A 13,216-nucleotide genomic window follows, 5' to 3' on the forward strand; every position below is an offset into this window, starting at 1 on the left:
TTTTTTTCGCATGCAAATCGAGGCACACGATACTAGATGACTTTTTTTATAATAATAGAATATTAGATACCCTGTCTTCGACAAAATCTTTAGTATCGAGCTTCATTTATGATATTTAGTGCACCTAATGAAAAAGTTTGTGTTGTTATAGCTACTGTAAAAGTTTATGCTGCTACTTGTACCTTGTTATAAGTTCGTGTTGTTGAAGCCAATTTCGTCAAATTTTTATATAGATTATGTGTGTAAGATGCACTTAATGTTTCCCGTAAAAAAAAAAATACTTAATGTTATTTTTTTGCTCATCTGATAATTAAATGAAGGATTCTTTTTTATAACACCACAAAAAGATAAAAAATGAATTATAACACCACAAAAAAGTTAAAAAAAATCCAAAAATTGAATTTCACCCCCACTTATCAAATTTGGAAACCCTTAGTAGGGCCCACAACAAACACGTGTTAATAACCTATTAGTTTTAAAAAAAAACAAAAAGAGAAAAAAAACACTAAAGGCCTAAACCTTAACCCATGACAGATCCACATCGGTAACCGTGACCCCCCATCGACGATAGCCCAACCCTAGTCGTCGACACCCCTTAGAGGTGATCAAGTTGAGCCCGGCTTGTTGGCCTGGCTCAAAATTGTCCCGAAAAGCCCGCATGGCCCGCTTAGTTTGGGCACACATTTTCCGGCTCGAAGTTTGGTCCGGCCCGGCTCGACCCGCTAAATGGGCAAATTTTTTTTACCTAGGCCCGGCCAATTGATCACCTCTAGGCACCCCTACCCTCGCTTTGACCGTTGAAACCAGCCCAGCCACCAGTCCACCACCGACAGGCTAAAGTCGTATCACCTAATCAAAAGTATTACTTAAGTCCTCTTACTAATGTAGATAGAGAAGTAGGGTCGAATCCACAAGGAAACAAGTCTTTTTATTCCTAATTAATTAATATAATCTAAACTATTAAGTAACCAAATTATTAATGATATAATTGTGAGAGGAATTAAACTAAGGAGATTAGAAATCAATAAATAAAAGCCTAGCTAGGATCACAGGTTCACCAATAATTAATATTCCGGGATAAAACATAACAATCAATAATTAACATTGCACATATAACATGATTAACAAGCTCTCGCAATTTATTAATCAACATAGATCTAACAGGCTATCACAATTTACTAGATCTAAGTTCCTATTGAAAAAAGCCTTAATATCAAATTAACATATGCTCGATTCATCAATTCAATATCGCTATGCTTCTACAATCAAATCACATCTGCTCGATTCATATATAATCTAATTGTAAAGCATTAAAACAATTTAATAAGAAATTATCATATCAATAATTAATAATAACAAGTTATCTCTTCATATTAATTATAGATCCCCCAAGAACCCTAGAATTAAACTACTCACACATATTTAAATCTAAACTAATCAAAGCAAATAAAGAAGACATGATTAAGATCAAAGCAATGAAAATAAGCAGTAAAGGAGAGAAGAGATAATACCAAAAGAAGGAAGTATGAAATTGCATAAACCAAGAGTGTAGAGAGAGAAACAAGAAAGATAATCCAAAAACTTAAAACTAAGTCTGAGAATTTAATTAAGGAGTGAGAGTGAGAGAGAGCGAGAGCGAGAATCCTAAACTCGCTTAACAAAAGCGTACTTATACTAAGCTAGAAAATCCTAAGCTTAAACAAAGTAAACAGCCGCTTAATCTCCCTCAAGAGACACGTGCCCGATCGGGCCCGCCTTTTTGCTTCGCCTTCGTAATCAGGGTATCCGCCCGAACGGGCCCGAACTTTCTCTTTGGCTGATCTTTGCTTCTCTTTTACTTTGGGCTTCAACTCATAAGAGGCCCAAACCTTGTCTTCCTTGGTCCATAGCTCGAACCAACTCCACGAACCAAGCCCTTAATCACCGATACGATTGGTCATGGGCTACAATCAACAGTCATGAATGTGCTACAAGCTTCAATATCTCATAGTGGCCAAAAAATCATAGGAATTACCCACAAATCCGGAAAATTCCTACAAAAGAAATGTCAACTCTACAAAACACTCGAAACCACACATTAGTACTAAAAGTAGCTTCGAAGAGCTCAAATACGCATATAAATAACCGTGGGACGGGGGATAAAATAGCATATAAAACACATATATCAACCACCCCCAAAACTGGCGACTCCACTACTAACCCCTCCCCAAAAACCACCCCAACCCCTTTGACCCACCACAAATACCACCCTAACCCCTTTGACCCACCCTAAAAACCACCCTGTCCTTACCCCTTAACCCTTAAAATGACTTAAATCGACCTTCGTAGCCCCAAAAATGGTTGATTTCGAGGTGAGGCGAAGGGCAGGGGTGGTTTTCCGAGAGAGGGAAAAGGGGCTGGGTGGTTTGAAAAATTGAAAGGTTTGGGGTGGTTTTCGGGGAGGGGGAAGGGGTGTAATCACCGGTTTTAGGGGTGGTGTTACACTTGGGCTAATTTTGACGGTCAAGGTGAGGATACTAGATGTTAGGTTGGGTTGTCGGCGGTGGGGGGGGCACAATTGGGGGTGGTATGGCTTGACCGGGTTAGTGTTTTTTTCTTTTTAATTTTTTTTATTCTTAAGTATTTTAATTAATGTTTTGACAAATAGGCTATTGGCACGTGTTTATTGTGAGCCCCACTAAAGAATTCCATCCAAAATCCGTTAAGTGGTGGTGAAATCCAATTTTGTATTTTTTTTGTGGTGTTATTATAAAAGGTTTTTTTTTTGTGGTATTAATCCATTTTTCATTTTTTAGTGGTATTATTTATCAAAAATACTAAAGAGTAAATATTACAAAGAACTAGTAAAAATATTTAAATTTTAGCAAAATTAATTCTACTTAATATTTATATTTTACTTGAGTATGACCATATCCCCTTCATCTTTTTTATTTTATTTTATTTATTATTATATTCTTTTAATCTTTAAAAAGTTTTGTTTTGAATTTTGCCACCTTCATTAAATTTTATTATATTTTACTACCTTTATAACAATTTTTATTTTATTTTTGCTATAGGTTAACATTTTCTGTCAGGTTCCCGCTTCCGTTAGTGGCCCCCTTAGAAACAAATTATTAATTTACATTTAAAAAATTATTTGGTTAAAATTTTAGGGTCATTTTCTCCTTTAATATCATAGTTTGATTTGGAATTAATATGAGATTGGATACCCTAAATTATCTAATGTGAATCAGATTTTCGAATAACCAAATCTTTAGATAGTTTTTCTTATCTTAAAAAAAAAAAAAACACACACACACAATGATAGTTCTGTTGTAATACGCACCGTATTACGTAATATGAACGGATTAAGAATACCGCCAAACATCACCGTTTAGCTTCCCATGCAAAAGTAAATATCGCCGCTCGGAACCTCATGCTCGATTAGACATTTCACTGCGTGTTTAACAGTACATATCGAGTAAACACTGTTCATGCAAGGGTACTATAAATCCCCGCATAATCTGAAGGAAATATACACAACAATTATCGGAGTATCTAAAAGCTTTCTTTTGATCTCTTTGAAATCCTTTGTTGTAAAACACATTATCAGCACCAATTTGCTCAAATTACTCAAAAGGTAGTTTTGCTTTTTCAAATTTTAAATTTAACTATCAAATTATTCATTACTCAAAAATGGAACACCAATATAATGGCGTTAATACATTTTTGAATAATATATCACTTTCACATATATATTTCGTAGTAGAGCGTAATGTCATACCTTGTGGTACAATACAACCAGCCCGAGGAAGTACAAATCAAGCCCGAAACACTAACGCCGCCGAAGCCGTTGAAATTCCACAAGTTGTCCCTAACCTCAATGAAAATCCCCCAATACCACCAACCGAAACCGAACCCCCTCCTCCAGATACTAATAAGAGAGGAAGAGATGAAATAGATACCGCCACCACCGCTACTACTCGTAGTAAACGTTGCCAAGGCGACTAGGCCACTAAGCAAATTAGCCACCTTTATGGAGGGCAAGATTTGCATTTTAAGCCGCCTATATGGACGGGCCAAACTCTCAAAATGCCGCCTTGATGGTCGGCTTACGTTTTATTTTGAGAACAAGGCCACCTAAAATGGTAGGCAATTTATGGCCAGAAGTACGAAGACAAATTTTCCGTTTATTACATGAATTTAATTTTGCCTATTATTTCATGAAGCAAATTTATTTTTGACTATAAGCAATTTTCTTCTCCTAATTATTTTGTATGAATATTTCTTTAAGAAGGAGGAAGAAAGAGAATTAGGATATTAGTAAGAAGGAAGAAAACAAAAGGATGACTATAGACGCAAATATGAATGATTCTTACCCTTTTTAGTGTTCACAGTGAAGAGATAAAGATGATATATATTACATGCATACTCATTTACATGTGGCAAATTATATTAGAAGACAAGTATAAGCAACTGATACATGTTACAAGCTCCAGTTTTTGCATGTACATGCAAACCTACATGCAAACCAAACCTGACAAAACAAAATACCAAAACCAATAAAGACTTTGAAATGCCTGTAATGGATTTTTTAAGTTCTGATGTTGGAGGTTGCATGCCAACGGCCATATTGGGTTTTCTTTTGTTTTTTTTTCAACAAAATTAGTAATCGCTTATGGGGAATGTTTTTGCTAATTATAATATTAATTTGTCCAAACAAAAGGCATCCACGCTTTAGGACAATTTTTGGGAAATTGTTAAAGAGTTGAAATGGATGTGGATGGTGTCCCCAAGGTTTATAAAAAAGTAAGTTTAAAAACATAACATGCATACCAATAAGTGTACAAAGACCAAAGAATGAGTTTGGTACAAATATATATGAATAATCGGAAATATGTTGTAATGAATAGATCCAAGCACCCAAAATCATAATATCACTTTAGTTATTTGGGTTTTGAAATTTATTTTAGTCAGTTTATGTTTCAAGTATTATTCTTGTTCATTGTTCGGATATAATAAGTACCATATTAATTAAAGTTTTAATAATAATTAAAAATAAAAAAATATGCAGCCTTTATTAATTTTGCGGGGTTTATGCTTTTACCAAGTTTCGAACCCCTAACCTCTTATTTGTAAGTTAGGTACTCGAACCACCACGGCTTGCATTCCATAGTGATATTTTCTAATCTTTAAAACCTTATATATACAAAAATATTTAACTACCCTTTTACTAATTTCTAAAAAATTTCGTGTAATCAGAAATGGCTCAAATTGCAAACCGGGACTTTGAAATTTTAGACATTTCCGGAGGAAGATACCTGGAATGGCGGGTGGACGCAAAAGCCTACCTAAGGGCACAAAGCCTAGAACACGCTATCGCCGAAGAGGGAAACCCTACTCCTCTAGAACAAGCTAAAGCTTTGGTGTATATCAAACACCACATTCATGACGAGTTAAAAACTGAGTATATTCTCATTGAGGATCCCAGAGAAATTTGGGTTTGCCTCCAAGACAGATTCGAACACTTACAGAGAATAATTGGGCCAAGGGCCCAACATGAATGGTCTACCTTGAGACTTCAAGATTTCAGCTCAATACGTGAATATAACTCTGCTGTACTCCGCATAACTTCACAATTGAGATTATGTGGAGAACCAATCTCTGAAAGAGCCATGATTGAGAAAACTCTCACTACAATGCACGCAAATAATATGGTACAACAAGAACAGTACCGAGAGAGGCGTTGTGAAAGGTTTTGTGACTTAATTTCCATACTATTAGTCGTAGAACAAAATAGTCAAATCCTATTGTCCAATCATAATCAGAGACCAGCAGGTACCAGTGCAATACCAGAAACAAATGCCACAAAAACAGGCAGGCGCTGGAATAACAATATTGTACGAGGAGGTTTTCAGGGCAGAGGTCAGTACCCCAATAAGGGTAGAGGAAGGGGTAGAGGACGTCAAAACTGGCGTCAAAATACTTCCAATACTCCCACCCTGAGAGGTAGAGGTAGAGGTAGAGGCGGTAGAGGAAAGGGAAATTTTCAAAACCAAGGAAGGCCACAAGGAAAGTGTTTTAAATGCGGAATACAAGGTCATTGGGCTAAGGATTATCGTACGGAAAAATACCTTGTGGACCTATATGTTGCCTCAAGAGGAGGCCAAGGGAAACAAGCAAAAACTAATTTTGTCACACAAAGTTCCCCTAACCCAGAACTCGATGTAGCCGATTATCTTGTTGATGACATAGAAAATGTCTAGACTACATCGATCATGTGCTTGTCCTGTGGTGTTTGCTTCATCGACATTGTCATATATTTTTTGAGTTGTTTGTCCGTTGTATTTGTTATTCCTTTTCATCCGGAATCCTAAGTTTTCTTTAAGCATGTTTTCCTAGTATCAAGTGTGTTTTAATATTGTAAAATATGCTATAATAAAGATGTGTTTTTTTTTTTCTCATACGTGTTTTTATAGATGCTAGTTTTACTAATCCTTTCTTTATTCATGTGAATACAATGGAAAATAACAACACAAATGCTGAAAAATGCCTAATTGATAGCGCAACCACACACAACATTTTGAGCAACAAGTCATACTTTACTCATATCAAGCCAATAAATACCAATCTCAACACGATTGCCGGCACTGTCAATATGGTTGAGGGCTCAGGAAAAGCTTGCGTAATATTACCAAAAGGTACAAAAGTAACAATAAAAAACGCATTATATTCTAGCAAAACACGACGTAATCTATTGAGCTTCAAAGATTTATGTCTGAATGGTTATCACATGGAAACCGTTAATGAAAATAAAAAGGAGTATATGTACCTTGTTAAAAGAAAATCTGGCAATAACGAGACTCTTGAAAAATTAGAAGCATACTCCTCAGGATTGTATTTTACTTATATCAGCCCAATTGAAACATATTTGGTGTCTAACCACAAGGTAGACAACCAGGAAATGTTTAATATATGGCATGACCGCTTAGGTCATCCTGGAACAAGCATGATGATAAAAATCATTAAAAGTTCAAATGGACATCCGTTAAATAATATACGGATCCCACAATCAAATGAACTTCATTGTAAAGCTTGTTCACTTGGAAAACTGATCATTAGACCTTCAAAAGGTAAACTTGAAGGTGAAAATCTTGCATTCCTAGAAAGAATACAAGGAGACATTTGCGGGCCAATACACCCGACATGTGGACCGTTTATATATTTCCTCGTGTTAATTGATGCCTCAACACGTTGGTCACATGTTAGTCTTCTCTCCACCAGGAATGTTGCATTTGCAAAACTTCTTGCGCAAATCACACGTTTAAGGGCTCAATTCCCGGATTATCCGATCAACAGGATTAGGCTAGATAATGCCGGAGAATTTACATCCCGAACATTTAATGACTATTGTATGTCGATTGGGATAGACGTGGAACACCCAGTAGCCCATGTTCATACACAAAATGGCCTTGCGAAATCATTGTAATACCCCGTATTTTTATACGTATTTTATTTAAAGTATGTATTTTATAAAGTATTTAAATAGTTGTAATTATTTTAATTATAGTATTTTAATTAATATTATTATAAAAGAAAAGTTTATTTAATTATTTAATTAAAAGTTGGGGTTTTATTTTAGGAAAGTTTAATTTTAACAAGTTTTATTAGGGAAGGAATTAGGAAAATCTAAAAGAGGAAAGTTTAGGGAAGAGGGTTAGTAGAGAAGGGGTATAAATATCCCACTTATGAGGCAAATCAACTTTGCCCAGAGTGGAATAAACCCAAGGTAAACTTCTCTTTCTCTCTCCTCCTTATTTTTCTTTCTTTTTCTTTTTCACCCTTCCCCTTATTTTTTTCGGCTGCTCTCTTTTCCCCCCCACCGCTGCCAGCAGCGCAAGCCGCCGGCAATAGGTGGCCGCAGCTGCCAGCAGCCGACAGCCGGTGGCTGCCATTTCCTCCTCCCATTTTGTTCCCCTTTTTCGAACCATAAAAAAAAACCTTAGCTTTCTTATTTTAATTTAATCTATGCCTAGATCTAATTATAATTTATGAGTTTTGGGATTTAATTTTGATGTTTGAATGTTGTAACTATGCTAATTAATTTTCAGCTTTGGTTTTAATTTAAAAAGCCCCAATTTTTGAAACCCTAGGTTCTTGATTTATGAAATTATGAAAGTATATGATGTATTAATGTTTAGATCTTCAATTAAAGTGCTTTAAGACTAAATTACAGCAAGTTTTAATTAGAAATAAAGTGCTGGAATTTTATGTAGAACACTTAATATTATGTTTTTGAAGGAAATTTAAATTACCCATTAAGTGGGACTTAATTATGGTGTTTTAAACATAATTTCAGCTTACTCTAATTATTTTTTAGGGGTTTTGAAATAGTATATATTGCTGGAAATTTGTTTAGAGTGGATTTTAATGCTCTATTATAATTTTAATGTGTAGGAGACTTCGAAGTGAGCAATTTTTACTAGTCGTGGCGATTTTAAGATCGTATTCAAGGTACGTTCGCGTACTTAGCATAGTTATGTTGATGTAGTAGCATGCTAAATGTGTTTGATTAATTAAAAATAGTATCATGCTAGGTTTGGAATGAAAATTTGTGATTTGGATGTTATTAGTGATTGAATTGAGAAGCATGATTTATTTGTGATGAGTTATTGAATGGAAATTTATAGTTTGGAATATTATTTATGAACCACATGTTTATTTATGGCATGATAGAGAGCATGTTTAATCAAACTAATCGTTTAATTATGTTTGGAATATTGAAAAGGAATTTTATTAAGGTTCATATTTTTTTATTGATGCTTTAAGCATGAGGAAGAAGCTATATAAGTGTCTATGTACACAAGGAATAAATAGTATGTTGGTGCCTTTGTGCACTTAAGGTGTTTTTAACACCGAGGGATACGATTTTTGGCACTTTATGCGTTTAAGGTGTCTTTGACACTGAGGTAGAATTAAAAAGGGTTCAACATTAAATATTATGTGGTCACTAAATATTCAAGAATTAAATTGGTATGTTTGATTGATTGAATTATTATTGTTGATTGATTTACTATGCTTTGAGAGTCATCACCAATTCCAATAACATGTAAATAACGTAAAGTGAAAGAGATTACGCACCAAAACTCTTGGAACGTATATACCTTGAGTATGAACAATGGGGGGGGGGGAGTTATGGGGTTTTATATTCAACCATAACTTCTAATGGAGTACAAGACGTTGTACATTCCTTTTTATTTATTATTATGCGCAGGAATTCCGCCACCTTTGAGTGGTTTTGTTGCTGGCACGGTTAGCTCCCGTGTCAGTTAACCTCAATTTATTTGGGGGAGGTATAGTTGGAAACCCGTTCGATGCGTAATCATCGCTAAATGGATTATTTTAGTGTCTAGTTAAAGTGTCTTGTTGATTGTTGTGTGTGCTTGTAAACAGGTGCAATGAGGTGAGTGTGTGATGATAGGAGAAAGCATGTTAGTGTGTTTAATTACGCTTATGTACTCAGCTTTGCTGATTGTGTGTGTTGTATGTGTTTGGCCATGTCTTTGTCTTGGCCCTACGATGATCCATTCTAAATGGAGAGTAGTGGGGGCAAGTAGAGATACACTTTTCAAGTATTGAAGCATGTTCATGACGGGGCATGAGTGAAGAGAGAATCATGCTAGCTTCCATTAGGATATGATGTGTTTTATGCATTGATTATTTTATGATGTTTATTTTATGGACTAACGCAAAAGTTTGGTTTGATTCGGTTTTGAATAAGGGCCTTAAATGGTTTCAAGTTGTAGTGGATTTTACTTGACTTTCGTTTTGTTGGTTTTCAACTTTACTTTCGTTGGTTTGGCTTTTGAATTGATTTATTTAAATAAGTTTTGATTTTAAGTCTTCCGATGTGTATCTTTGATAGTTTCCATAGCCGTTTTCACGGTGGCGGTAATGTCTTAGATATTCCTAAAACGTATTTTCAAAGAGTAAAGTGTGTATCTTAAGGAAAGGAATTTCTAGGGTGTTACAATCATTAATAAAGCGATTACAATTAGTCGCTAGGCCATTACTCATGAAATCAAGACTCCCATCTTCTGCATGGGGACATGCAATAATACATGCCGCCGCTGCTCTGCTACGACTAAGACCGAGCGCGACATATAAGTTATCTCCAATACAACTAGTAGTTGGAAAGGAACCTAGCTTGGCACATCTAAAAACATTCGGATGTGCAGTCTATGTTCCCATAGCACCGCCCCAACGTACTAAAATGGGCCCACAGAGAAGGTTGGGAATCTATGTTGGCTATGAATCACCTTCCATCACAAGATATCTCGAACCATTGACTGGTGATCTTTTCACAGCTCGGTTCGCAGATTGTCACTTTAGTGAGACATTCTTCCCAACCTTAAGGGGAGATAAAGAGGGCCCATGTTGGAAATAAATATCATGGAATGCCCAAAATTTATCATGCCTTGATCCAAGGACAAATGCGTGCGAACAAGAAGTGCAGAAAATAATACATTTGCAAAACATCGCAAATCAATTGCCAGACGCATTCACTGATACAAAAGGAGTGACATAGTCACATATACCTTCAGTAAATTCCCCTGCTAGGATTGAAATCCCAGCAAAGAAAATGGATAATCCACTTTCAGATAAAATTGCAGCACGCAAAAGACGTGGCAGACCCCTCGGAGCTAAAGACCTAAAGCCGAGAAAATCCAAAAGAGTGAAAATGAGGAATAAAAAGAGTGAAAACCCCTCAAATAAAGTGGATCAAATCCAAAATGATGAAAATACAATCAACCCCCAAGATGAATCTAAAGAGTCAGATGGTACATCTGAGGGGGAGCGTGAAAATGAAATCGTCGACAATCATGAAATTTCGATAAATTACGTCCACACTAGAAAACAGTGGGATAGAGTAAAAACATATGTCAATGATGTATTCGCATACTCAATTGCCACAGAAATCATCACTGATGTTGAGGACACCGAGCCATCATCTGTAGGTGAATGTCGACGAAGGAGTGATTGGCCAAAATGGAAAGAGGCCATTCTGGTTGAATTAAAATCTCTCGCAAAACGCGAATTTTTCAGTCCTGCAGTCCTGACTCCAAAAGGAGTGAAACTCGTCGGATATAGATGGGTGTTCATACGAAAAAGAAATGAAAAGGACGAAATTGTAAGATACAAGGCTAGACTTGTAGCCCAAGGTTTCTCTCAAAGGCCGGGAATCGACTATGAGGAAACATATTCACTTGTGGTAGATGCCACGACACTAAGGTTCCTCATAAGTGTATCAGCATGCAAAGGACTACAAATGCGTTTGATGGATGTTGTGACTGCATACCTTTATGGGTCACTTGATACCGACATCTATATGAAAGTCCCCGAAGGACTTGAACTACCTGAACCTTTGAGGTCACAATTTCGAAAGCTACATTCCATCAAATTGAAAAAATCACTCTACGGTTTAAAGCAATCTGGGAGGATGTGGTTTAACCGTTTACGTGGGTACCTACTCAAAAGAGGTTATAAGAACGACCAAATTTGTCCATGTGTATTCATCAAAAGGTTTGAAAAAGGTTTTTTCATAATAGCAGTGTATGTTGATGATTTAAACATCATCGGAACACATAAGGAAATCGAAGAAACCGCTAAATGTATGATGAAAGAATTTGAAATGAAAGACCTTGGAAGAACAAAATTTTGTCTCGGATTACAAATTGAACATCTAAGAGATGGTATCTTAATTCATCAATCCAATTATGCCGAGAAAGTATTAAAAAGGTTTTATATGGACAAAGCACACCCATTGAATTCACTAATGATTGTTCGTGCTCTAAACATCAAAGAAGATCCATTTAGACCCCGACAAGAAGGAGAAGCTGTACTTGGTCTAGAGGTGCCATACCTAAGTGCAATAGGAGCTTTGATGTACCTGGCCATCAACACTAGGCCAGACATTTCTTTTTCGGTAAACTTATTAGCAAGGTATAGCTCTGAACCTACAAGCAGACACTGGAATGGAGTAAAGCACCTACTTCGCTATATACGTGGAACAATTGATTTAGGGCTCTTCTATCCAAGAAATGGAAATCCTACTCTCATGGGATATGCTGATGCAGGTTACCTATCAGATCCAGCAAAATCAAAATCACAAACTGGTTATCTTTTCAGCTACGGCAATACAACAATCTCTTGAAAGTCAACCAAGTAGACACTAACAGCAACTTCATCAAACCAAGCTGAATTGATTGCCCTTTATGAAGCTGATAGGGAATGTATATGGTTGCGATCTGTGACCCAACATATACTAAAAGAAAGCGGCATCAAAACAGTCAAAGAAGACCCAACTACAATATTCGAAGACAACACTGCTTGCATCTCACAAATTAAAGGAGGCTACATCAAATGTGATCGAACAAAACACATCGACCCCAAGTTCTTTTCTACTCATGACTTGGAAAAGAAGGCAAGATTGATGTCAAGCAGATCCAGTCATGCAACAACTTAGCCGATCTATTCACGAAGGCATTACCACCTAGCAAATTTCAAGAACTCGTGCATATGACCGGCATGCGTCGTCTTTGTGATCTGTGCTAACTTAGGGGGAGCCCTATATGTGCTGTACTCTTTTTCCTTCGTCCAAGTTTTTATCCCACAGGGTTTTTCTTGGCAAGGTTTTGATGAGGCAGATAAACATATAGGTACAATAGCGGTAACATTTTAACATACATGTAAATTAGGAGTCACCCTATAGAAATCCGTTCAAGGGGGAGTGTTGTAATACGCACCGTATTGCGTAATATGAACGGATTAAGAATACCGCCAAACATCACCGTTTAGCTTCCCATGCAAAAGTATATATTGCCGCTCATAACCTCATGCTCGATTAGACATTTCACTGCGTGTTTAACAGTACATATCGAGTAAACACTGTTCATGCAAGGGTACTATAAATCCCCGCATAATCTGAAGGAAATATACACAACAATTATCGGAGTATCTAAAAGCTTTCTTTTGATCTCTTTGAAATCCATTGTTGTAAAACAAGTTCTTAATATTAACCCTATTCTTTCAAGAGTTTCTACATATAGTAGATTACTGGAAAAAACTTAAACATTGCAAAATGGGGATGTAGCTCAGATGGTAGAGCGCTCGCTTAGCATGCGAGAGGTACGGGGATCGATACCCCGCATCTCCATGATTATCTGTTTTTTTTTTC

The 13,216-nt window shown here is 36.3% G+C and overlaps 1 protein-coding gene and 1 non-coding gene across 2 annotated transcripts; both read left to right on the top strand.

The window, feature by feature from the left end:
- Positions 1-5,243: 5,243 nt before the first annotated feature.
- LOC145596780 (uncharacterized) lies at positions 5,244-6,245 on the top strand. Its single transcript, XM_081652977.1, has one exon. It carries the CDS (start codon positions 5,244-5,246, stop codon positions 6,243-6,245), a length of 1,002 nt encoding a protein of 333 aa, XP_081509103.1.
- Positions 6,246-13,122: 6,877 nt separating this feature from the next.
- On the top strand, positions 13,123-13,195 carry TRNAA-AGC (transfer RNA alanine (anticodon AGC)). Its single transcript has one exon. It is a non-coding gene; the product is annotated as a tRNA-Ala (tRNA).
- The last annotated feature ends 21 nt before the right edge of the window (positions 13,196-13,216 follow it).

This window comes from Chenopodium album, chromosome 20 (genome assembly GCF_948465745.1).
Source record: "Chenopodium album chromosome 20, dcCheAlbu1.1, whole genome shotgun sequence".
Taxonomy (NCBI): domain Eukaryota; kingdom Viridiplantae; phylum Streptophyta; class Magnoliopsida; order Caryophyllales; family Amaranthaceae; genus Chenopodium; species Chenopodium album.

What these genes read in the sequence shown, in the direction of transcription:
- LOC145596780 (XM_081652977.1), top strand. Translation starts at nt 5,244, where the DNA reads ATGGCTCAAATTGCAAACCGGGACTTTGAAATTTTAGACATTTCCGGA.